Source organism: Phalangium opilio, unplaced genomic scaffold, assembly GCF_054372755.1.
Source record: "Phalangium opilio isolate 3A_F unplaced genomic scaffold, DU_Popi_V2 ptg000082l_1, whole genome shotgun sequence".
NCBI classification, from domain to species: Eukaryota; Metazoa; Arthropoda; class Arachnida; order Opiliones; family Phalangiidae; genus Phalangium; species Phalangium opilio.
Genome location: NW_028324189.1, coordinates 7,893,571 through 7,920,573, shown reverse-complemented (window position 1 = coordinate 7,920,573; position 27,003 = coordinate 7,893,571). Strand labels below are relative to the sequence as shown.

The 27,003-nt window shown below is 36.2% G+C and overlaps 3 protein-coding genes and 2 long non-coding RNA genes across 6 annotated transcripts; 2 read left to right on the top strand and 3 right to left on the bottom strand.

Annotated features, from left to right (window-relative positions):
- Positions 1-208: 208 nt before the first annotated feature.
- On the bottom strand, positions 209-3,022 carry LOC149651354 (UBX domain-containing protein 4-like). Of its 2 annotated transcripts, XM_089848241.1 has the most exons (12): positions 2,882-3,022; positions 2,694-2,806; positions 2,520-2,622; positions 2,407-2,435; positions 2,224-2,342; positions 2,063-2,160; positions 1,900-1,954; positions 1,543-1,766; positions 1,120-1,417; positions 717-1,033; positions 532-642; positions 209-455 (listed from the first exon to the last, which is right to left on the bottom strand). In XM_089848241.1, exons 2-11 carry the CDS (start codon positions 2,773-2,775, stop codon positions 540-542), a joined length of 1,428 nt encoding a protein of 475 aa, XP_089704367.1. In that variant the 5' UTR covers positions 2,776-2,806; positions 2,882-3,022; the 3' UTR covers positions 209-455; positions 532-539. The 2 variants fall into 2 exon arrangements, with proteins under 2 accessions (XP_089704367.1, XP_089704366.1); XM_089848240.1 differs by having other exon boundaries at positions 2,694-2,930.
- A 58-nt stretch (positions 3,023-3,080) lies between these two features.
- mts (protein phosphatase 2 catalytic subunit mts) lies at positions 3,081-24,737 on the top strand. The gene is made up of 6 exons (XM_089848248.1): positions 3,081-3,316; positions 21,709-21,918; positions 21,995-22,168; positions 22,245-22,496; positions 22,624-22,742; positions 23,562-24,737. Exons 1-6 carry the CDS (start codon positions 3,215-3,217, stop codon positions 23,632-23,634), a joined length of 930 nt encoding a protein of 309 aa, XP_089704374.1. The 5' UTR covers positions 3,081-3,214; the 3' UTR covers positions 23,635-24,737.
- On the top strand, positions 3,694-4,067 carry LOC149651353 (uncharacterized). The gene is made up of 2 exons (XR_016371179.1): positions 3,694-3,821; positions 3,883-4,067. It is a non-coding gene; the product is annotated as an uncharacterized LOC149651353 (long non-coding RNA).
- Positions 20,878-21,250, bottom strand: LOC149651352 (uncharacterized). The gene is made up of 2 exons (XR_016371178.1): positions 21,124-21,250; positions 20,878-21,062 (listed from the first exon to the last, which is right to left on the bottom strand). It is a non-coding gene; the product is annotated as an uncharacterized LOC149651352 (long non-coding RNA).
- A 352-nt stretch (positions 24,738-25,089) lies between the features above and the next one.
- Rack1 (Receptor of activated protein kinase C 1) lies at positions 25,090-26,980 on the bottom strand. The gene is made up of 6 exons (XM_089848247.1): positions 26,762-26,980; positions 26,494-26,665; positions 26,259-26,406; positions 25,926-26,132; positions 25,609-25,749; positions 25,090-25,375 (listed from the first exon to the last, which is right to left on the bottom strand). Exons 1-6 carry the CDS (start codon positions 26,868-26,870, stop codon positions 25,196-25,198), a joined length of 957 nt encoding a protein of 318 aa, XP_089704373.1. The 5' UTR covers positions 26,871-26,980; the 3' UTR covers positions 25,090-25,195.
- Between the last annotated feature and the right edge of the window lie 23 nt (positions 26,981-27,003).

Below are 27,003 nucleotides of genomic sequence, written 5' to 3'. Positions count from 1 at the left end.
TAGTTGTGACGTCAGTAGCGAACTAAAACGTCACGGGCTTAGCTTTGGCAATGGGTGGCCATGTTTGGTACCACTTTGGTTCTATGGACAAATAGCACGGGTGACGTCACACTAAGGCCTCTGAGATAGCTAGCTCTATAAGCCACAATTTGCAATAAGAAGTAGATACATCGGAAGTTCATTAAAAAAGGTTTAGTACTCTCGAAAGTTTTGTTTCAAATAAACTTTATTTTATTTATAATAGTATAATGTACACCAATTAGAGTGCGTTTTCAAAGGATCTTTTTGGTTTATTCAAATTAAAAAAAAGGTTAACAATGTTGAACTAATTAGAGAATTTCATTTGAAAAAGATCTGTGGAATTAACGCAGAACCTGTATATATACAATACATATTCCCTTAGACAGTGCTTAAGATTAAGACGCGACAGGGACTTATCATCGTGGATATCAAACCTGAAAGAAATTATTATTGGACCAATATTCTTAGGACATCCATTGAGATATGTTCTCGCTAACTATTATGTATTACCTAAACTATTACAGCTGTTGCGTGGAATTTCCATTCCAAGTATTATTTTCATCATCATCATCGGGACTGTCATTGGCTAAACGATGTATATTTCCATCACGACGATATCTTCTACAATTGCATTAGCAATTTTAAATTACACACACTCACGTTTCCTTCCGACATAAATCAATATTGATTCTTACTGAGATGGACTATTGTTGCTCGATCCCGCGGAAGATCCGGGTCTCGCGTCATTGGCTGTTGGTCGAGCGTTTGACGCGGGAGCCGCGCTGCTGCTGCTTGAACTGGCTCTGTTCGCGGCTGAATCAGGATGTCGGGGATTATTTTGCGACGTCACAGGAGGTGGAGCGATTGTCGGTTGCGCCGTCCCTCCTCTACCCACAAACGACAACATTAAATTCCAGACGAAGAACAATGGAGTCAATAGAGAGTAGAATATTGATAATATTCCTCCGCCACCGCGACCAGTTGACAGACTAGAACCAGAGACACTGCTATTCTGTTGACAATACAAGAAGAAAAGGTGGGTTAGTAAGTCGAGTAAACGCGTTCCACTATTTTTTGCGCCTTAATACAAGGACTTACGGGAATAATTATTAAGACGCAACTCGGTACAAGTCCAAGTTCGCGTAGAGTGCTGTTTCCGTTCTCTTTCTTGGTATATTGTCGTCTGGGGAATGTGGTGGCCAGGATAATGTTCGAGAAGCCAATTACTCGTTGCACAAATCCAAAGACGGAATTCATTTTGTCAGTCGCCTCAAATTCTTGAGTTCTTGTTGAGGCGTCGGGTAGTCTGAACTGGATGCGACACTGATTACTGTTACTCGCGGCGGCGGCGGGTGGAGGAGGGCTGCTGCGTTCGACCGAACTTGAGGCTTCACTACTATAAAGACAATCGCGACGATGAATGCCACTATTCCCACAAAAAGAGTAGATTCAAATTCCCCCGACTTTTAGATGTTTTCCCTGACATGTTAGGACCCCGTTTTATATTTTTCTAATAGTTACTTTTCGGAAGTGGCGGCTGGCGCAGTGTTCTGTTGTCTGGCTATTCGGTCGGCACGATCTTGAGCAATTTGGGCCTTTATTCTTTCACGAGCCAATTTATCTTCTTGCTTTTCTCTTTGTCGTTCTTCGGCCCATTTCATCATTTCCTTCTTTTCTTGCTCCTCTTTAAACTTTTGCAATTCTCGACCAACACGACGTTTCTCCATTTCCTTCCTTTTCTCTTCCTGAATATTCACGTCATAATTATTAAATTCCCAACGTAATATACTATACCTTATTCGCGATGCGTGTGCCAAGGCTTAACGCGCATTAAGCCTTGGCAAACGCATCGCGAATAAGATTCGCAATCGAACTCACATCTCGCTCTTCTCTCAGTTTCTGTAATCTCCTCTCTTCAATTAACTGTTTCGCCCTTTAACAAAAATCAACTTTAAATACCACAACTCCGCATCAGGGTTGTCGGAGTTCATGATTCCCTCTGCAACAGTTGCCTTTTAGGGAAAAATTGCTAGCGTTTTACCTTTCAACTTTATCATCCAATGGTGGATCAGGTTGTTGGCTCGAAGTCGCGCCTTCCGCATTTGCCGAGCTTAAATTACTTACTTTGCTCTTATGTAACTGGAAATTTCAATGACAAAAAGTTAAATAATTAATAAATGTCACTGAAGAAGGACATCTCACTTTCAAGGCATTCTCAATTTTGGTCTCAAATTCTTCAACACTGACTTTTCCCCCAACTACTTCTAAAGGAACGCCGTCAATTCCGATAAAGAATGAAGACGGAACGATAATAACAGGATCTAAAGATGGAAGAATGAATTTTTGTTAACGCTGCCTTTATAATTTTAAAATTCATGGGCTTACAGATTTGGGAAAACATGCGAAATTGGTCACTAAAGAAAATAAACGTGATTAATTTGATAAATCAACAATCTAACTCGTCATGGCTTAAAGGGAGAATGAAATGGTCAGACTACCTATTTGTGGCTAACTTGATGGCTACACAATCATCTTTCAGAGATTCTGATACACCATTTTCATTATAAGTCTCAGACATTACTTTTGATGGTTCATCGTCACCTTAGAACGGCGATATTTTAATAATAATTCCTACCTTATTTTAAAATTGATCCCAATTAACTTTAAAATACCTTCAATGAAGACTAAAAATATTTTTCTTTCCGTTTTTGCTTCAGCAATAGCCGATTGAATCGGACCCAGGTACCACTTCATTCTTTTAAATCCTTATAAATGCTTAATCGGGCTTTTAAATTATTTATTATAGGTAAATTAGTTTAATTCGTGATACAGTTGCTCAATAATTAAATTAGCGTATTACCTTCTAAAATGATTCTTATAACCTTATTTCCTCTTCCGGTTTCTTCATCACAGTCACGGCCGACTCGGGCAACCAATTTTGCGTGATCGAATGGGCTATGCTGGTGCTTTAACCCTTTTCTCCTCCAAGATGAGATTAAATCTCCATGTCGTTGGGAAATTATTTTTTTAGATATTGGCAGCACTGCTATGACTTCATACTGATTTTACGCCTAACTGTATCGGTCCTTGGATTGGATGAACCGGAGATTCGGAACAATTGAATTTAACTTCTAATGAGTTTTGTTTAAATAATAATCGAACTTAACTATATATTTTAATTTAGCGTCTAAAAATGGACGAAATTAGCGCGATCAAAGAACTAAACGCGTGGATAGAGCAATTGAACGAATGTAAACAATTAACGGAATCCCAAGTGAAAACCCTATGCGAAAAGGTAAGATACTAAGCCTAATTCCCGTCGTTAAGCCTTTGTCTTTCTCTTGAAACTTGAAAGGAGCAAAAAACGGTCCTCGTTGAAATTCAAATTTATGTTTTATTTTAAGTAGATTATATAATACCGCGTAACACTAAAACTAAAGCAAGATCATAAACTGATTTTAACGAAAAAATAACGATCAAATTGTTTATCTAAGCTCCACCTACGTTAGGCTTACGTATATAATCATAGGATTAAGAAAACTAGTGTAGTGGATGAGGGTGGTACTAGTTTACCTAATTTTTTTTTGCTACTGATTTTTTGCTAACCCGGCATAACTCTCAGAATTTCTCAGAAAATTAAACGGCGTCTGCTTATGCGTCTGCTTATATTATATTAAGCCTTTGACAAATCTGAATGAATATGAATTAACGTAAATGAATATAAATTAAGCGTTAGTTGTTAATTAAAATAAAAGATGCAGAGTAAATAATAGAAAGGCGACTTCCCACAATATATTAAAGTAATTTTAAAGTAAAACTGCGACTAAATAACTGTATTTAAACCTATTAATTTATTTATAGAAATACATAACTCTTTAGTACACAAAATTAGGATGGTATTACCAAGAAACACTTCATGAAAGTACTTTTCGCAGAGAAAATACCGGGAAACATTAGAAAATACATTTTTAATTGATACTTAATTGTTCCCAAGCGATTTTACTCCTTTGCTCGTTAAATTAAGAGGTGGCATAATGATTTTCTACTTGATAACCTTTTTTGTTTGAGTGCTTGAAGGGGAAGAGTACGGGTATGGGAACTATTGGGGAAGGGGAGGTATCCTAATTCAAAATGAAATAGTTCATAAAATTAGTTTTTCCAGAGATTCATTACTGTTATTAAATTGTTCCCAAGGGTTTTTCTCGTTTGCTCGACATACACTTATGACAGTAGTAACATTTTCTAATTTATCAACGCTTTTTCCCAGTACAAAAACCAGAAAACTTTATAAACATAATTATTGATTAATATTTAACGATTTCCAAGCGTTTTTACCAGTTTGCTCGCTTAATTACGGGCTGGAATAACGATTTTATTTTTGCTAACCATTCTTGTGTGCATAAAGGAAAAGCGTTCTTGCAGGGGAACTATAGGGGGAGGGGAGGTATTACAAACCAAAATTAAAACATTGAATAAAATTGGTTTTTCCCAACAATTTCTCAAGAAACTTCGAATACATAATTAATAACTCATATTTAATCGTTCCCAATCGTTTTTATAAGTTTGCTCGTCAAAATTACACCCGGCATAACGTTTTAGTTTTTGCTAACCGTTCAGAGATGGCTATAGCTCTGCAGTGGGATGAAGGCTCGCCACAGTTCGAGGCAGCTAATGGCATAAGCGTCTAATGTACGTCCGTAATGACAGTAGTGACATTTTCTAATTTATCAACGCTTTTTCCCAGTACAAACACCAGAAAACTTTAAAAACATAATTATTAATTAGTATTTAATGGTTTCCAAGCGTTTTTACCTGTTTGCTCGCTTAATTACGGGCTGGAATAACGATTTTATTTTTGCTAACCATTCTTGCGTGCTTAAAGGAAAAGCGAACTCGTAGGGGAACTATAGGGGGAGGGGAGGTATTACAAACCAAAAATTAAAATATTGAATAAAATTGGTTTTTCCCAACAATTTCTCAAGAAACTTCGAATATATAATTTATAACTCATATTTAATCGATTCCAAGTGTTTTTATTAGTTTGCTCGCCAAAATGACACCCGGCATAACGTTTTAGTTTTTGCTAACCCTTCATAGATGGCTATAGCTCCGCACAGGGATGAAGGCTAGCCCAAGTTCGAGGCAGCTAATGGCATAAGCGTCAGATGTACGTCCGTAATGACTCTGGCAATATTTTGTATTTTATCAACGCTTTTTCCCAGTACAAACACCAGAAAACTTCAGAAACATAATTATTCATTAATATTTAATCATTTCCAAGCGTTTTTACCAGTTTGCACGCTATATTACGAGCTGGAATAACGATTTTATTTTTGCTAACCATTTTTTCGTCTGCTTAAAGGAAAAGCGTTCTTGTAGGGGAACTATAGGGGGAGGGGAGGTATTACAAACCAAAATTAAAACATTGAATAAAATTGGTTTTTCCCAACAATTTCTCAAGAAACTTCGAATACATAATTAATAACTCATATTTAATCATTTCCAAGCGTTTTTATTAGTTTGCGCGTCAAAATTACACCCGGCATAACGTTTTAGTTTTTGCTAACCGTTCATAGATGGCTATAGCTCTGCAGTGGGATGAAGGTTCGATAAAGTTCGAGGCAGCTAATGGCATAAGCGTCTAATGTACGTCCGTAATGACAGTAGTAATATTTTCTAATTTAACAACGCTTTTTCCCAGTACAAACACCAGAAAACTTTATAAACATAATTATTAATCAATATTTAATGATTTCCAAGCGTTTCTACCAGTTTGCACGCTTAATTACGAGCTGGAATAACGATTTTATTTTTGCTAACCATTTTTTCGTCTGCTCGAAGGGGATTTGTTTTTGTAGGGGAAGGGAGGTATTACAAACCAGAATTAAAATATTGAATAAAATTGGTTTTTCCCAACAATTTCTCAAGAAACTTCGAATATATAATTTATAACTCATATTTAATCGATTCCAAGCGTTTTGATTAGTTTGCCCGCCAAAATTACACCCGGCATTCTCGCTAACCCTTCATAGATGGCTATAGCTCCGCAGAGGGATGAAGCCTCGCCAAAGTTCGAGGCAGCTAATGGTATAAGCCTTTAATGTACGTCCGTAATGACAGTAGTAATATTTTCAATTTTATCAACGCTTTTTCCCAGTACAAACACCAGAAAACTTTATAAACATAATTATTAATCATTATTTAATGATTTCCAAGCGTTTCTACCAGTTTGCACGCTTAATTACGAGCTGGAATAACGATTTTATTTTTGCTAACCATTTTTTCGTCTGCTCGAAGGGGCTTTGTTTTTGTAGGGGAAGGGAGGGATTACAAACCAAAATCAAAACATTGAATAAAATTAGTTTTTCCCAACAATTTTTCATGAAACTTGAAATATATAATTTGTAACTCATATTTAATCGTTTCTAACCGTTTTTATTAGTTTGCGCGTCAAAATTACATCCAGAATTCTCGCTAACCCTTCATAGATGGCCATAGCTCCGCCACCGATGAAGGCTAGCCAAAGTTCGAGGCAGCTAATGGCATAAGCGTTTAATGTACGTCCGTAGAGACAGTAGCAATATTTTCTATTTTATCAACGCTTTTTCCCAGTACAAACACCAGAAAACTTTATAAACATAATTATTGATTAATATTTAACGATTTCCAAGCGTTTTTACCAGTTTGCTCGCTTAATTACGGGCTGGAATAACGATTTTATTTTTGCTAACCATTCTTGTGTGCATAAAGGAAAAGCGTTCTTGCAGGGGAACTATAGGGGGAGGGGAGGTATTACAAACCAAAATTAAAAAATTTAATAAAATTGGTTTTTCCCAACGCTTTCTCAAAAAACTTCAAATATATAATTTATAACTCATATTTTATCGTTTCCAAGCGTTTTTATTAGTTTGCTCGTCAAAATTACACCCGGCATAACGTTTTAGTTTTTGCTAACCCTTCATAGATGTAGAACACCCCACGCGCGGTTGATTTAAACATCTTGGCAACCTAACGAAGTTTCTCAGTGCTTTATAAACAGTCTATTACGAAAAGCGTACATTAAATATTGAATTACAATTAATAATTAATTAAAATAGATTATCGTTCCTTTAAACTAGTTTGCTAACAAATTTTTCAATTAACCCGACTATTTTAGAACTCCAATATGCTAAAAACGTGGCTCTTTCTCATTAAAATAGCCAGAAAACATTAAATTAATCCTAATTAATTTGAATAAATTGATTCTTGCATTTTTTTTTCGTTTGTTTTGTAAATATTCGATATTACAAAAATATTTATTGCTAACGATTTATCACTCTTAGGAGAAGTATACGACCAGGGGCGGTCTATGGGTGTGAAAGGGGAAGGGGGAATGTTTTGGTATATTTAATAACTTTATAATACAACTTTTTCCCACTACAAACACCAGAAAACTTTAAAAACATAATTATTGATTAATATTTAACGATTTCCAAGCGTTTTTACCAGTTTACTCGCTATATTACGAGCTGGAATAACGATTTTATTTTTGCTAACCATTTTTTTTCAATGCTCGAAGGGGAAGTGTTCTCGTAGGGGACAATAGGAGAAGGGTAGGTATGTAAAAATTGAAAAGGTTCATAAAATTAGTTTTTCCCAACATTTTCTCAAAGAAACTTCAAATATATAATTTATAAGTGATATTTAATCGTTCCAAAGCGTTTTTACTCGTTTGCTTGCCAAAATTACACCCGGCATAACGTTTTGGGGGATTTTAATAGTAAGCTTAAGCGTTGCATTTAATTGTACTAATAACGTTGCAACGGAACGTCAACTCACTCAGACATTTACTCTGTCAGGTTATAGGCCTGGCTGTAGGCTTAATTGTAGACTTCACTGTAGGCCTACTCTATTATCTTTCTAGCGCTTAGAGGGCGATTAGACCATTGCCCTAGTAGGAGGGAGGTCCTAGCGCGGGCTTATAAAAACCTTTGACAGTCATTGCAGTCATTTAGTTAGTGCACGGAGTGAAGTTGAGACCTACTCGGAAGTATAGGACAGCAGACCATCTAAATACTGTTTAGTTTGCGCTCCACTTAAGCTTCGACCTTCTTAAGTTGCGGGTTAAAGTAAAAGGTTCCTTTTACTTTACGAATTGGTGTTTAAGTTCTTCAATTAAGGAATATCACTATTCATTATTGTCATTGACTAAACCTCTACCTAACCTCCGTATTTTTCTGCAACACTGCTAAATAACTAAGAATTTAAGCAATGTATAGGATTCTTAAGTATACGACATTGCGCCCTTATTGCCTCCCGCGCCATTGGTGTTATCGGAGCTCTTCGCCGAAATTCATCATTTTTAGACAAAAAAACACTAACACTACTATACAATAAATTTTTCAGGCCCATTCTAGCCTATATGGCGTTCATATCATGTAAAAGACTCTTCTCCCCTAGCGTCGTTACAATCTCGGGCAACCAAGATCCTCCCGTCCTTGAGGGGGTTTTCTCGTACCTTGCGCCTGGAACAATGAGGTTGGCCCACTTTATTCTGCCGCTGGGACACAGCAGACCTTCTGCTTCTCTACAATATCTTGTCAGATCCCTCTCAGACCTATTTCACTGCTAACCCTTCCTCCTACACGCGCGGCCACTCGTACAAATTATTTGTTAGGCGACCACGTCTAAATGTGATAAAACTAGAACGTAAAGTTGGGAAACCCAAAATATTACCTCTCCGAGGTAAGAGTACTACGTACGAACTTATGGAGGGGTTGGAATGGCTAAGGTCAAATCCTAATCGGCGTGAAATGATTTTGGAAACAACTGGTGTGGCTTAATTTACGCTAGTGACGTCTTAGCCTGACGTAAAAACCGTATTTACCACTTAAATTATTTTCATTGATTCATTGGCCGCCAAAAAAACTTGTTTGATGTAATTCTCCACCCTCTACGCTAGGTACTCTGCTTATGCTGAGAGAATCGAATATGAACGCGAACGGCGGCGAATCAGCGTATTAACTTTAACAAGATGGCCCCCGGCCAGATTAGAGCCCCATCGTTTGTAAGGCTCCATCTATCGAGAACATTCTATCTTTGGAATAGGTATTAGTTACCCTTTATCCCCATTAATTTTAAATCATTAATAAATCCCTATCACATTTAAAAGCATCAATGAAAATCATGGGAAAATCTTCATTAGTGAATAGCCCCTCGACGCGTTGCTTTAACAGTGCTAAAATGATTGCTCAGAACCACTAAATAGCCCCTATTCCCAATCCCTTTTAAAAGACTTATGTCCTGAACCTTTTGAAGGAGAAAGTTTAATTATAGTGATTACCCATTTTAGTGATTATCCCTCCTGCCTTTAGCAATGCTAAAATGATCAAAAGCATAACGCTCATTTAACTTTACAACGTAAACTTTTGCCAACGCACACTTATCGCATCTTATAAATTTGATAGTTTTAGTTTAGCCTCTCGATGAGTTGACAAAATAGACTTATGCGGACGCATACATATCGCACCTTATAAATTTATAACATGGATTTATGACCAGAAGCGTTTGAAAGAGAAAGAATTACCGCGATAATAAGCCTGTGAAAATATAAAATCCCATAAATTACGGTAATTTTGTTATTCCATAATTTAAATCGGTAATTTACCCGGTAAATTACCATTTTTAGCTAGGTGTGGTTATATAATCACACCTAGTTATTGCGCTGATGGATTGTATGTGTGTGTGTGTGTGTGTGTGAGTTAACCCCGGGTACACGAAAAACAAGCGTGGATAGAAAGCGATTAAGGCAAGATCCACTACCACGTTGGAGCTCGTAATTTGAAAGAATTGCGAAAGGAAAAACATTAGCGCTATGACATGAGTTAAAGGCAATTTTCCGACTGCGGATGGACGTAAAACAAGTTTGTCTGGACCTATACTTAAGAAAAGATCCTCTTTATAGGCTCTTCAAAGCTTTTATCGAGCTTCTTCACAAGGCTCGAAAAGTTGTCGAGCCCTTAAAAAGTTGCTTATCGAGCTTTCGAGTCTTATCGAGGGCTCGCACAGGCCTACTCTTTACTCCGGTTTTTGGGGTTAGCGAGGGTGGATGGGGAATACGGGCAAGGTAGCTAGAATGAGAGATTGATTTAGAGGCGGAAAGGGCACTATTAAGGTTGGGTTTCTGTTATTTATTTATAGTTTTCGTTGAAAACATCTCCTGACCCTTCAATAGCTTGAAATAACGTTGTAATCTGGGTGCACGGCAGTGCACCCGCCAAGTTGTCGTGCACTACCAGCAATCCTTTACCCGAAACATTTCAGCCTCATTTTGACCCCCTCTTAACTCGGTACTGGGGAATAGTACACCACTCATATTTGCACCTCAAGGGCACAGTGTTAATCCTAAGAAGTCCTCCAACTTCCAGCTTTCTAACTCATTTGGTTTCTGTGATAATCCTATGTGAAAATGACACATTATGAGACTGACTGACTGACACATCATCAAAACCTCTAGGGCATTTCCGGTGGTGCTAGAATGATGAAATTTGGCATACTTGTACCACTAAGCATACAAGCAAAGGGAAAAGTCCCAAAAGCGGGAGTTTCCCCCTTTTAGCCCCTGAAATGGGGGTTTAAAATTAGAGTCATCATCTATACCTCTAGGGCATTTCCGGTGGTGCTAGAATGATGAAATTTGGCATACTTGTACCACTAAGCATACAAGCAAAGGGAAAAGTCCCAAAAGCGGGAGTTTCCCCCTTTTAGCCCCTGAAGTGGGGGTTTAAAATTAGAGTCATCATCTAAACCTCTAGGGCACTTCCGGTGTTGCGGGAATGATAAAATTTGGCATACAAGTAGGACTTAGCATACAAAGAAAGGGAAAAGTCCCAAAAGCGGGAATTTTCACCTGTTAGCCCCTGAAATGGGGGTTTTATAATTTATATCCCCTCGTATAATAGGACATTATAATTTAATTTTTTCGACTTTTAATATTAATATTTTTTACTAATATGATTCTTTCGTATTATTGCAAAATTTATGTTTTTTACATAATGTTTTAGTAATTAAATTTTTTACTCATTTCCTTTTCATTTCGTCTGAAATGGTTCTAAGCGTGTTTTGATTCATTTAGTTTTTCCATTTTCTTAAATCTATTCTGTTGATTATAAGTGTTACTTGCCACAATATTGTGTTCTTCGAATAGAAATACGGTTAACAATTATCACAGCCTGAGAAAAAAAAAGAAAGTTGAATGCAAAAAAGTTGAAAAAGGCAAAGCCAAGTAAAACTCTTGGAAAGAACAAATAAAAATCTAAAAGTACAAATGTTTATTTCACTTCATAATCCTACTTCTATAAATCTACAAGAACATGCACGTACAAAAAGGAGTGAAATCTCACCAAAAACATCTCTGTAAAAATATGCCAAGTTGTTTGGCCGTAAAAAGAAGTGAGATCTAAAATACGGCCAAGTTATTATCTCCAGGTGAACCAACATTTTATTCGACTTAAAACTTCTCAAGAATGTTTTTCTGACTTGGCCATTAGCATTCCAAACTTGCATCCTTCTTCTTTGCAACCGTGAAGGTTAATAACGGAAATTACAAGTTTAACCACAAAGGCTTATCAAGAATATTTAACCAATTTGATTTAATATTTTAATTTCGATCCATATCTGGAATTAAACGAATCCTTGATATGCAAATGGCCAAGTCAGAAAAACATTTTTGAGAAGTTTTAAGTCGAATAAAATGTTGGTTCACCTGGAGATAATAACTTGGCCGTATTTTAGATCTCACTTCTTTTTACGGCCAAACAACTTGGCATATTTTTACAGAGATGTTTTTGGTGAGATTATGTTCACTACAAATTTTATTTTCCATTCAAATACAGCACGAAGGATCGAATCTGGTACAAACCTCGTTAGATTTCCCCAGGGCCCACATCATATCTCCATGGTCAGAAAAGGAAAAAAGTTTCTCTACATGTTAATGGTCTATAGCGCGTGCACGCGCTTTGCACGCGCTTTGCACGCTTTCATGGATATTTCTAATATTATTGGGGACTAGAATAGTGTCCAATTGCGACATTTGGCTGTACAAAACTCGAGGCACAAACACACCTTCAATTTTCATTTTTCAGCGTGAAGGTTTGGCTGTATAAGAAATTGTGAATTTTACCTTAATAACAATTGAGTAGTGCAGAAAAATTTCGTTCGAATTGTAGAGGAATTTTTAGCATCGTTTGCCCGTCCCTATGTGGTTATTAAACTGTCCCTTATTTCCTTCGGTACCAGTTTTTTCTTGCTTCAGTCCCGCGCCTTTGTGTGAGGGGCAGATAGAGTTCTGGGAACAATGCGCTATGCTATTTCACTACGAATAAGCTAGTACTACGCTAACAAGTTCTAGTGGTGAAGTGCCTATATCACGCTAGTACTGCACGTTGCAGGTTTATCAGGTTAAGGTGAATCTTTAGGTAAATTGGTGTCGAAATATACATATTTACCCTGCGGTTTTGCTACTTGATGGCGAAATATCTTCAAGTTTCTTCCATTTATTTCGTTTCTGGCATATACGTTTATGAAACCAGGATAGTAAGTGCGTTGTAAATTATACTTTCTGATTCTAGAAATTTCAGGGTATATTTCCAAAGGTACCTTCGCAAACGAGCGGAATCGGCTATACAGAAGCCTAAACTGATTGAACACTTTCTGCTTTCGAGTTCAGCTTTGTGCTTCAGAATCGGAAATTCGTTTCTGATTCTTTCCTACACTATCGCATAGGCGCACTTAATTATTTCCAAGGATATTAAAGTTTGCGGTCCAACGCGCCATTTAGTTAAAGAACATAGTTTGTAGAGATGGCTAGTGCAAGAGATAAGCGTTTGTTAATGTTAATGCACTGTATTAAAAACATTGAAAGTTAGGAACAGTCCTCTATATCGTTAGTGGGTTCATCCCATTTTGCGAAATAGAAAGAAAGAAGGGGATTTCCATATTATATAGAATATTCTCTGCTATGCAAGGTTTTGAAACACGATCCTTGATACTTTCACAACCACGCAAGGATGTGTCCCATACTATTTGACAAGCTTTTAGCATTTTTTTCTTGTACTAATGTTTTGGCCGATTTCATGGCAGAAAAATAGCTCTACTTAAGTGAAGTATTAGCTACCCTTAATCCCCATCCATTTTAAATCACCAATGAATCCCTATCACTTTTAAAAGCGTCAATAAAATTCACCAATGAAAGAAAATTTTCATTAGTGCATAGCTCCTCGACTCCTTTAACAGTGCTAAACACCTAAGTGACCCTTAATAAAAGAACGAAATTTTAGTGACTATCCCCTCCATCAGTTACCTTTAACAGTGCTAAACTTACAACATAGACTTATGTCCACGCATACTTATCGCATCTCATACATTTTTAACATTGGCATATGGCCAGGAGCGTGTGAAAGAGAAAGAATTCGGTAAAACACCCCACTTGAGTTCTTTCTTTGTGTAAATTCGGAAGTTTTTATTTTATAGAAAGTTGTTCGGGCTCTTGGAATATTCATGTCTTAAAAGGCGAGGGGCTAGTCATTCGCCAAAATTTTGTACACCTGAACTGATTTCTGAATTTTTATGTGAATTCTGATGATTATTGAACGAATTCCTTGATTTCTGTGATTACGATTATTTTCGATGATTTCCATATTCTTTACACTGATTTTCCGTTATTGCCGCGGATTACTTTTGATTCCTGATTGAATTCCAATGAATCCCGGTGATACTTTTGGTGAATGCAGTGATTACCACTGGATTCTTCGTGAATTTCGATGAATGCCGTGATTATAGAGCGATTATTTCTTTTCCAACTGATTACGATTTTGATTTTGGATTTTCGAATTCCTCGATTGATTATGTGTGATTATTTCACGAAAGATGTGACTACCGAGGTGATTACAAAAGATTACTAGTAAATCATGTGATTATTTCTGATTTTCTCAAGATTTCACGTGATTTCCAGTGATTATCGGAGGTTTATGTATACCTTTGATTACCCACAGAAATGATTTTGATTACTGATGATTTTCTCAGAATTCTAGAAATCAAGTAATCGGATTCTGCGGTTTTGTACACCTGATTATTCAAGTGACTAACCCCTCGTTAAAAGGCGAGAAATTTTAAAGAGAGAATGAAACTTTCCATTTTTTGTAAGGAAATATGACAAATTTGTGTGTTCATAAAAGACCTACAGATACTAGTGTTTGTTCATTAAAGGGTATGAGAAGCTTCGTTTTCATATCATATTTTACCACGAAAGTGGTATTATGTTACACTTTCAAGTCTCTACTTTCGAAATATCAAGTTTTTAATATAATTGAACCAAAGTTTCTATTTTTTAAAATCCATTGAAAAATCACGAAAACTCAGTTTCGACATATCAATAATTTTGTCTTGTCGAGCTTGTTCGCCCGTTTGATGACGTCACTATGACGTGAGGAAAAAAAGCGTGGGAATCCTATACCCGTCTCGAGCTTCTCTGGGTCTGATAGCTATCGTCATCTCACGTGAAAAATATATGGGACGTCAGCCAACGGGAAACTTTTTAGGCTTTCATAAAAAGTGGATTTTAAATTGTTTCATATGAAGCATTTTCAAACGCATATTGCCAAATAACCAGAAATCGGAGAATTAAAAGCTTGATATTTTTGAATCCACAGAAATTAATCCTATCTTTTGTTATATAGGCCTAAATCAGAGGTTTTTCAAACGAAGCTTCTCATACCCTTTAATATTCTCACAGTGCATTCCACATGGTACTGTCATAGATTAATCATAATCATCTTTCCTTTAAAATCGCCAATGAATGAAAACTATCACCTTAACACAATTTATCCCTTTTCACTGTAAGTATGTTCATTAATATGTGCAGACTACATTCCCAATGCACTGTTATAGAGAAATCATAATTCTCTCCCTTTGAAAATCACGAATCCCTCTTTTCACTCTCCCTTTAAAAGACGAACCACACTTTATCGAGTCGAAATTTTCTACTTGGCCAGCAATTCGTATTAGTGCCGGGGAAAGTGAAGTTAATTTGGGAAAACAGGACGACCCAAGGGCTGGGCTCGTAAAAGTAACCATATTGTACCGTACTTAACAGGAGTGCAGAAAACTTCAGTGAATAGCCCCTCGATGCGATACCTTTAACTGTTTTAAAATTATTACTTAAATTTTTTAACTTCTGTTACAATTATAACTTTGAGCACCCCTAATATGTGCATTCTTTAACAGTGGTAAAACGAAATATCCGTAAATTTCCATTAAAAGAAGTACAAAAAAAGAGTGATGCCCTAACAAAAAATTATAACCCTTAATCCTTACTTCAATAAAACTTACGTTATAATTATAATATCCAGGGCCACAAGCTAGTACTTTCTTTTAAAATTGTTCTCGATTTGTCTAGAAATACACGTCACTTCTAATAATAAACACCGCCATTGGACCATTCTAAATCTGTCGTCGGTATATACTTGCATTTGATTTTTAAAAATTCCCCTCGATTTCATTGAATTTTGAAATAGGGGAGTATACTTAAGAATCCTATAGATTGCTTAAATTCTTAGTTATTTAGCAGTGTTGTAGAAAAATACGGAGGTTAGGTAGAGGTTTAGTCAATGACAATAATGAATAGTGATATTCCTTAACTACGAGGGAAGCCTAGATTCTTAAATAAGGGAAGCAAGAGTGCCAACTCACCAGGGTGTGAAGAACCATTTAATGTCGATTGGAGGCCCACAAACGAAGCGTGAATTGAAGAACTTAAACACCAATTCGTAAAGTAAAAGGAACCTTTTACTTTAACCCGCAACTTAAGAAGGTCGAAGCTTAAGTGGAGCGCAAACTAAACAGTATTTAGATGGTCTGCTGTCCTATACTTCCGAGTAGGTCTCAACTTCACTCCGTGCACTAACTAAATGACTGCAATGACTGTCAAAGGTTTTTATAAGCCCGCGCTAGGACCTCCCTCCTACTAGGGCAATGGTCTAATCGCCCTCTAAGCGCTAGAAAGATAATAGAGTAGGCCTACAGTGAAGTCTACAATTAAGCCTACAGCCAGGCCTATAACCTGACAGAGTAAATGTCTGAGTGAGTTGACGTTCCGTTGCAACGTTATTAGTACAATTAAATGCAACGCTTAAGCTTACTATTAAAATCCCCCAAAACGTTATGCCGGGTGTAATTTTGGCAAGCAAACGAGTAAAAACGCTTTGGAACGATTAAATATCACTTATAAATTATATATTTGAAGTTTCTTTGAGAAAATGTTGGGAAAAACTAATTTTATGAACCTTTTCAATTTTTACATACCTACCCTTCTCCTATTGTCCCCTACGAGAACACTTCCCCTTCGAGCATTGAAAAAAAATGGTTAGCAAAAATAAAATCGTTATTCCAGCTCGTAATATAGCGAGTAAACTGGTAAAAACGCTTGGAAATCGTTAAATATTAATCAATAATTATGTTTTTAAAGTTTTCTGGTGTTTGTAGTGGGAAAAAGTTGTATTATAAAGTTATTAAATATACCAAAACATTCCCCCTTCCCCTTTCACACCCATAGACCGCCCCTGGTCGTATACTTCTCCTAAGAGTGATAAATCGTTAGCAATAAATATTTTTGTAATATCGAATATTTACAAAACAAACGAAAAAAAAATGCAAGAATCAATTTATTCAAATTAATTAGGATTAATTTAATGTTTTCTGGCTATTTTAATGAGAAAGAGCCACGTTTTTAGCATATTGGAGTTCTAAAATAGTCGGGTTAATTGAAAAATTTGTTAGCAAACTAGTTTAAAGGAACGATAATCTATTTTAATTAATTATTAATTGTAATTCAATATTTAATGTACGCTTTTCGTAATAGACTGTTTATAAAGCACTGAGAAACTTCGTTAGGTTGCCAAGATGTTTAAATCAACCGCGCGTGGGGTGTTCTACATCTATGAAGGGTTAGCAAAAACTAAAACGTTATGCCGGGTGTAATTTTGACGAGCAAACTAATAAAAACGCTTGGAAACGATAAAATATGAGTTATAAATTATATATTTGAAGTTTTTTGAGAAAGCGTTGGGAAAAACCAATTTTATTAAATTTTTTAATTTTGGTTTGTAATACCTCCCCTCCCCCTATAGTTCCCCTGCAAGAACGCTTTTCCTTTATGCACACAAGAATGGTTAGCAAAAATAAAATCGTTATTCCAGCCCGTAATTAAGCGAGCAAACTGGTAAAAACGCTTGGAAATCGTTAAATATTAATCAATAATTATGTTTATAAAGTTTTCTGGTGTTTGTACTGGGAAAAAGCGTTGATAAAATAGAAAATATTGCTACTGTCTCTACGGACGTACATTAAACGCTTATGCCATTAGCTGCCTCGAACTTTGGCTAGCCTTCATCGGTGGCGGAGCTATGGCCATCTATGAAGGGTTAGCGAGAATTCTGGATGTAATTTTGACGCGCAAACTAATAAAAACGGTTAGAAACGATTAAATATGAGTTACAAATTATATATTTCAAGTTTCATGAAAAATTGTTGGGAAAAACTAATTTTATTCAATGTTTTGATTTTGGTTTGTAATCCCTCCCTTCCCCTACAAAAACAAAGCCCCTTCGAGCAGACGAAAAAATGGTTAGCAAAAATAAAATCGTTATTCCAGCTCGTAATTAAGCGTGCAAACTGGTAGAAACGCTTGGAAATCATTAAATAATGATTAATAATTATGTTTATAAAGTTTTCTGGTGTTTGTACTGGGAAAAAGCGTTGATAAAATTGAAAATATTACTACTGTCATTACGGACGTACATTAAAGGCTTATACCATTAGCTGCCTCGAACTTTGGCGAGGCTTCATCCCTCTGCGGAGCTATAGCCATCTATGAAGGGTTAGCGAGAATGCCGGGTGTAATTTTGGCGGGCAAACTAATCAAAACGCTTGGAATCGATTAAATATGAGTTATAAATTATATATTCGAAGTTTCTTGAGAAATTGTTGGGAAAAACCAATTTTATTCAATATTTTAATTCTGGTTTGTAATACCTCCCTTCCCCTACAAAAACAAATCCCCTTCGAGCAGACGAAAAAATGGTTAGCAAAAATAAAATCGTTATTCCAGCTCGTAATTAAGCGTGCAAACTGGTAGAAACGCTTGGAAATCATTAAATATTGATTAATAATTATGTTTATAAAGTTTTCTGGTGTTTGTACTGGGAAAAAGCGTTGTTAAATTAGAAAATATTACTACTGTCATTACGGACGTACATTAGACGCTTATGCCATTAGCTGCCTCGAACTTTATCGAACCTTCATCCCACTGCAGAGCTATAGCCATCTATGAACGGTTAGCAAAAACTAAAACGTTATGCCGGGTGTAATTTTGACGCGCAAACTAATAAAAACGCTTGGAAATGATTAAATATGAGTTATTAATTATGTATTCGAAGTTTCTTGAGAAATTGTTGGGAAAAACCAATTTTATTCAATGTTTTAATTTTGGTTTGTAATACCTCCCCTCCCCCTATAGTTCCCCTACAAGAACGCTTTTCCTTTAAGCAGACGAAAAAATGGTTAGCAAAAATAAAATCGTTATTCCAGCTCGTAATATAGCGTGCAAACTGGTAAAAACGCTTGGAAATGATTAAATATTAATGAATAATTATGTTTCTGAAGTTTTCTGGTGTTTGTACTGGGAAAAAGCGTTGATAAAATACAAAATATTGCCAGAGTCATTACGGACGTACATCAGACGCTTATGCCATTAGCTGCCTCGAACTTTGGCGAGCCTTCGTCCCTCTGATTGCTTGACGCGGAGCTACAGCCATCTATGAAGGGTTAGCAAAATCTAAAACGTTATGCCGGGTGTAATTTTGGCGAGCAAACTAATAAAAACGCTTGGAAACGATTAAATATGAGTTATAAATTATATATTTAAAGTTTCTTGAGAAATTGTTGGGAAAAACCAATTTTATTCAATGTTTTAATTTTGGTTTGTAATACCTCCCCTCCCCCTATAGTTCCCCTACAAGAACGCTTTTCCTTTAAGCAGACGAAAAAATGGTTAGCAAAAATAAAATCGTTATTCCAGCTCGTAATATAGCGTGCAAACTGGTAAAAACGCTTGGAAATGATTAAATATTAATGAATAATTATGTTTCTAAAGTTTTCTGGTGTTTGTACTGGGAAAAAGCGTAGATTAAATAGAAAATATTGCTACTGTCATTACGGACGTACATTAGACGCTTATGCCATTAGCTGCCTCGAACTTTGGCGAGCCTTCATTCCTCGGCGGAGCTATAGCCATCTATGAAGGGTTAGCAAAAAAAAAAAGCGTTATGCCGGGTGTAATTTTGACGAGCAAACTAATAAAAACACTTGGGAACGATTAAATATCAGTTATAAATTTTAAATATGAAGTTTTTTGAGAAAGTGTTGGGGAAAACCAATTTTATTCAATGTTTTAATTTTGGTTTGTAATACCTCCCCTCCCCCTATAGTTCCCCTGCAAGAACGCTTTTCCTTTAAGCACGCAAGAATGGTTAGCAAAAATAAAATCGTTATTCCAGCTCGTAATATAGCGTGCAAACTGGTAAAAACGCTTGGAAATGATTAAATATTAATGAATAATTATGTTTCTAAAGTTTTCTGGTGTTTGTACTGGGAAAAAGCGTTGATAAATTAGAAAATATTACTACTGTCATTACGGACGTACATCTGACGCTTATGCCATTAGCTGCCTCGAACTTGGGCTAGCCTTCATCCCTGTGCGGAGCTATAGCCATCTATGAAGGGTTAGCAAAAACTAAAACGTTATGCCGGGTGTCATTTTGGCGAGCAAACTAATAAAAACACTTGGAATCGATTAAATATGAGTTATAAATTATATATTCGAAGTTTCTTGAGAAATTGTTGGGAAAAACCAATTTTATTCAATATTTTAATTTTTGGTTTGTAATACCTCCCCTCCCCCTATAGTTCCCCTACGAGTTCGCTTTTCCTTTAAGCACGCAAGAATGGTTAGCAAAAATAAAATCGTTATTCCAGCCCGTAATTAAGCGAGCAAACAGGTAAAAACGCTTGGAAACCATTAAATACTAATTAATAATTATGTTTTTAAAGTTTTCTGGTGTTTGTACTGGGAAAAAGCGTTGATAAATTAGAAAATGTCACTACTGTCATTACGGACGTACATTAGACGCTTATGCCATTAGCTGCCTCGAACTGTGGCGAGCCTTCATCCCACTGCAGAGCTATAGCCATCTCTGAACGGTTAGCAAAAACTAAAACGTTATGCCGGGTGTAATTTTGACGAGCAAACTTATAAAAACGATTGGGAACGATTAAATATGAGTTATTAATTATGTATTCGAAGTTTCTTGAGAAATTGTTGGGAAAAACCAATTTTATTCAATGTTTTAATTTTGGTTTGTAATACCTCCCCTCCCCCTATAGTTCCCCTGCAAGAACGCTTTTCCTTTATGCACACAAGAATGGTTAGCAAAAATAAAATCGTTATTCCAGCCCGTAATTAAGCGAGCAAACTGGTAAAAACGCTTGGAAATCGTTAAATATTAATCAATAATTATGTTTATAAAGTTTTCTGGTTTTTGTACTGGGAAAAAGCGTTGATAAATTAGAAAATGTTACTACTGTCATAAGTGTATGTCGAGCAAACGAGAAAAACCCTTGGGAACAATTTAATAACAGTAATGAATCTCTGGAAAAACTAATTTTATGAACTATTTCATTTTGAATTAGGATACCTCCCCTTCCCCAATAGTTCCCATACCCGTACTCTTCCCCTTCAAGCACTCAAACAAAAAAGGTTATCAAGTAGAAAATCATTATGCCACCTCTTAATTTAACGAGCAAAGGAGTAAAATCGCTTGGGAACAATTAAGTATCAATTAAAAATGTATTTTCTAATGTTTCCCGGTATTTTCTCTGCGAAAAGTACTTTCATGAAGTGTTTCTTGGTAATACCATCCTAATTTTGTGTACTAAAGAGTTATGTATTTCTATAAATAAATTAATAGGTTTAAATACAGTTATTTAGTCGCAGTTTTACTTTAAAATTACTTTAATATATTGTGGGAAGTCGCCTTTCTATTATTTACTCTGCATCTTTTATTTTAATTAACAACTAACGCTTAATTTATATTCATTTACGTTAATTCATATTCATTCAGATTTGTCAAAGGCTTAATATAATATAAGCAGACGCATAAGCAGACGCCGTTTAATTTTCTGAGAAATTCTGAGAGTTATGCCGGGTTAGCAAAAAATCAGTAGCAAAAAAAAATTAGGTAAACTAGTACCACCCGTGCCTGGCCCATACAAAGGGCTCAGATTCCCCCCTTAAGGAAAAGAAACAATAAAAAAATTCTGCTAAAGTTATAAAATCGTACAGTTCTTGTTAAGTTGCCTGTTTCTTTATTGATAGCATACCTCAGTTTCTGAGGCTTTAACTTTGAATAGTTTATATTACACCTAAGGCTTATGCATGCACTTACATGATTCAAGAAGCCATGGGAATTGGTATTGTTGTTTTGTATGGCTAGTGTTTTTGAGTTCTTATAGTTCAATTCACAAATATAATAATACAATTAAAATTGGCCTTCTTTGTAACTCTTTCAACTTGTTAAATGATTATCTCATTGGCAGGCAAAGGAAATTTTAGCAAAGGAGTCTAATGTACAAGAAGTGAAATGCCCTGTGACGGTATGCGGGGATGTCCATGGCCAGTTTCATGATTTAATGGAGTTATTTCGCATTGGAGGAAAGTCACCAGACACAAACTATCTATTTATGGGAGACTATGTTGATCGCGGATATTATTCTGTTGAAACAGTCACTCTACTTGTTGCTCTAAAAGTGAGTCTGACACATTTAGACTAAAGGGTTGTCAGGAAATTTAAAAATGTAATAATCCTTTCTTTCTTTATGTTAGGTTCGTTACAGGGAAAGGATAACTATTCTAAGAGGAAATCACGAAAGTCGTCAGATCACCCAAGTCTATGGTTTTTATGATGAATGTCTTCGGAAATATGGCAACGCTAATGTCTGGAAATATTTCACTGATCTTTTTGACTACTTACCTCTAACAGCGCTAGTAGATGGACAAGTATGGCTCACTATATTTCAATTTTAGCAAAATAATAATTGTATTAATTTATTTTTTTTTTCTTTTATTTTGACAGATATTCTGTTTGCACGGAGGTCTTTCCCCTTCAATTGACACCCTGGACCACATCAGAGCATTGGACCGTCTGCAGGAAGTGCCTCATGAAGGCCCAATGTGTGATCTGTTATGGTCTGATCCGGATGATCGCGGTGGTTGGGGAATTTCTCCCAGAGGAGCTGGATATACTTTTGGTCAAGATATATCCGAAACTTTCAACCATAGTAATGGGCTAACCTTAGTAGCCAGAGCTCATCAGCTTGTCATGGAGGTCAGTTAAAACCTTTTCAATATTCAGTAACTAAGTGATGTACTGCAGTACATGGAAGAAATGATGCAAAAGTTTGGGAATCTTTAGTCCAAAATGTGATAAAATGTTGTTTTTTTTTTTTTTTCAGGGTTACAATTGGTGTCACGACCGTAATGTGGTGACAATTTTTAGTGCCCCGAATTACTGTTATCGTTGCGGAAATCAAGCTGCGATTATGGAGCTGGATGATGCTCTTAAGTATTCATTGTAAGTACACGCAGAAAAGGGAAAACCATAATAGGGACTTGGCAATACTAGGCTTATGTCATGCAACCTTTGGCTAGAAAAGATACCAAGAGAGGCTAAAATAAAATTTTAGGGCCCAGCTTCTCTTAATATGATGATGCATTTACATACAATGCGTAAAACACATTAGTTCCCCACTGCTGATGCACAAATCAGTCCTTAGTGTAAGTCGGGTAGTGTGCAGACTTAGAAATAGCACACGTCCACTGGTCCAAAACCAGTTTATTAATTGCTTGGACTAGTTTTTTAATTCAAAAAGTGGGGGTTACTGGTCCTCGGGACCAGTTTATTAATTGCAAATCTATAGGAGAACAAAGGCTGGGACCACTCCGGAGACCAGTTTATTATTTAGGACACTAGGGGGGTCACTTTTCCCAAGGACTAGTTTAAAAATTATCCTTATTTCTAAGTCTGGTAGTGTGTAGTTCAAGCAGGGATGCCAGATTGACAACCTTAACCCCACCAAAATAAAAACGTAAACAAGCCCAAAAACCGCCAACCAATATTTCGAAAAAACAGTTGATAAAACTAAGATCTAGAATATTCAGCCCAAAAACAGCCAAAAAAAATAATCATCCTAGGAATTCTAAAGATCTTGGCCGTTTTAGTGGTATTTAAGTACAGAAAGCCAATGATTCATGGCCAATATTTTAGAGAAGAAGCCCAATTGGCGGCTTCCCAGCCCAATATGGCATCCCTGTGTAGTTGGAGCTAAAAACCAGATCAATATGTCAATCACCATTTTCTCACCAAAATTTGCATTTTTTTTATTACTTTCAGCCTACAATTTGATCCAGCTCCAAGACGAGGGGAACCACACGTAACTCGTAGAACACCCGATTATTTCCTTTAAAAACGTTCAATACGGATAAAACAAAACATAAACAAACAAACAAACTACCAAACCTTTCTTTCGTATTTATGGTTAAATCTAGTAGTAAATTCCTTCTCCAAAAACAAACACAATTACCACCACCCGCCCATCGGAATATTTTTATTTTCCTTTGTCCCTCTGCCTCTCTCTCTCAGTCTTTACCCTTATTTTCCTCCCCCGACTCCTAAATAGAAGGAATTAAATTAATCATCCAAATATCAAGATAAATTTAAGAAAAGATAAAACAAACAAACAAACAAACAAAAATTATAAATTCCAGTGTTTATAACCATTAAAAAACTATACAAATACAAAAAAACTAAATGAATTTAGTAGAAGTTAACGTAGCACAGTTTTTACACCCCCTTTTAAGTCGCAGCGTTTTTCCTAATTTAATTTAATTCAATTCAATTCAATTTGATTGTGAATGAAAATGACACGATTGAATCATCGTCTACTCGTTTGAAAAATCGGAATTTAAGGAGACTAAACTATGTTCAACTTCATAATCGTCTAAACACAGAGAATTCCAGTGGTGACATTGTAGCGATATAAATATCCCCGCTGTGTGTTAACTAACTTTAATTTCACTCTCGCGTCTGTCTAGTTTCGTTAACAAACATATTGTTAACGATTGTGTCGAATAAAAGTAATTCTTAAACTAAGTTAGTTTATCTTCTTTTAATTAAAAAATTATCAAAGGTAAAGAGTTGTAAGTATAAATATTGCTACAATGTCTCCATCCTCAATTAAAGATTAACTAATTGACTCTGCTTTTATTCATTAGATCATACTTGAACTTCAGTAGTAAAAAATTAAAAATATATTCTAGGGATATTTATTTTCCTTACTGATATATTTAAGGAGCAAGATGATTTAATTGGCATCCCTATGGGGATAAGTTATTTTAAAGAGCTAGGTAGAGTATGACGGAGACATAACATCATTGTTCCGATATTAGAAGCATTTTCGTACTAAATTAATTCTATTAAAGTAATAACTTGAAAAAGCATTGTATTTGTTACATTTTAGGTCTAATTAAACAAACACGCATTAAGAATTTTAAGTTCTAAAAACCAAAAGCTAAGCCTTTGCCGCCGCTTTATTGCCCATGTATAGAGTGCTGTCAGAAGCGCCGGTGTGATGTCACCCATGCTGTTTTCCCATAAAGAAAAAACGGTAACTGTCATGGCCGCTCATTGCTAAAGGCGGACTCGTGACGTTTAACCTTGGATCTGACGACACAACTGACAGCACTCTATTAGGCCTAAATTTAACTGTAATTTAGGTTTCCTCTTGGCCAAATCAGCGGAATATTAACGCCATTTCATTATTTGCGAGGTGAAAACTCATTTCTACAAATTGGCCTAAGTATGTTTAGAAAATGATTTCTGTAGGTATTCCTTGCTTATAGGTAAAGAATTTAACGAGTAATTGAAATACAATCCCCATTGCAACCTTTATTTGTTTATTTTTCTTTGAATAAATAGGTTACAATATCCAGTTTTTTTTTCTTCTTCATTCCACTCATGTTACACGTTTAACCGTGCGCCGCGTTAGAAACTTGCCATACTCTGATGCTATTATCGGTGTATCCAGCGAACAAGGTACCTCCATCAGATGACCAAGCCATGGAAATACATTGAGGAGGTTCAGCCTTGGCGGAAGTGGAAATCACCTCTGGGCGAAGTTCGTCAACCATGTTCTTTCCTTCCAAATCCTAACAGTGAAAGACAAGAAAAATAATTATTTAGAAAGCGTGTAATTAAATTAACGATTAGCGGTAGGTAAAGCTGAAGTTGTTAAGAAAGCCTTCATTCAGGGGAATATGCAAATGCATCAAGAAAGTTATTTCAGAGGCACGAGTCTAATCACCAGGCTGATATTTAAGAAAATGTCCCAACTACGACCAATCCCATTTGAACTGTATTCCCAAAAAAAAAAAATTGTTACCCAGATCTTGATGCTGGGTCCAGTTGCAACACACAACCAATATCGGTTGGGACTGAAGCACAAAGCATTGATCATATCAGTGTGATCCAAAGTGTACAAGTGCTTGCCATCATTCAAGTCCCACAACATGGCCTTGCAATCCTAAGAGAAAGAAACGAAAAATCATTAGAGAAACACTTAAAGAATGTGTCGCTAAGGTTTCTTCTACGTAAAAATTCTCATAATTGCAGGTTTCTCTTCAAGGGAAATTCAGTTTAATGTGTATTTTTGAAATCATTGAATGATTAAGACCAGATGGAATTTGATTAATTAATTACCTTTCCACCTGAAGCACAAAGGGAGCCATCTGGGGAAACAGTGACGGTGTTGAGATATCCAGTATGTCCAATATGGTTGGTCTTCAACTTGCAATTGGTCAAATTCCAAACCTTGACGTATTTATCCCAACTACAAGATACAATGATGGGGTTGCTATTGTTTGGTGAGAACCTAACGCACGAAACCCAATCACTATGACCTTCTTCCTGAAAACGTTGTTGTAACAGTAATGTTTTAGCTTGTAGCGAACAGCGAACCTCAGCTTTTTAAGCGAATTGGTTATAAGCTAAACTTTCCCTAATGTGGCCTTAATTTAAACTGTAAATGCCTACCTTGATTGTGTATTTGCATTGAGCTAGCGTATTCCACAATTTTATAGCTTTATCCCTAGATCCGGAAACAATTTGGCGGTTATCAGCGGAGAAGGCCACACTCAAAACATCCTTTTCATGTTCTTCAAATCTACGGCTCGAGCGACCACTAAACAAAATTAATTAAGAGTATAGTTAACCCTTTAAATTTAACTTAGGGACAAAGTTCTGAAGCTATAAACGGAGAATTACTTACACATTCAAATCCCAGAGACGGAGGGTCTTATCCCAAGAGCAAGAAAGAGCATACTGCCCATCAGAGGACATAACTACGTCGGTAACAAAATGTCCATGGCCCTTCAACCTTTTTTGGGGAATTCCGTAGTTCGTTTCGTCCTTGGTTAATTTCCATACAACTAATGTTTTGTCTAGAACCCGATTTAAGCATTTAGAAATGGAATTCGCGCTCGGGCTCCACGTTTTAACACCAGATGCTAAGACTCGGTTTGATTAGCGAGACTTACCTCTGGAAGAAGACAAAATCATGTCTGGAAACTTGGGATTGGTAGCAATTTGCGTGACCCATCCATTGTGGCCCCTCAAAGTTCCTCGCAAATGTAATTGTTCCGTCATATTTCGATTAATTAAGCCGGATTAAAACGGATTTACATCCAAGTATCAATCGCTCCAATTTATAAAGGCTCCTTTCACGTCCACGATAGAAAAGGGGACGTATAGTTTGCAGTGTTGCCGGGGAGAAATCTTC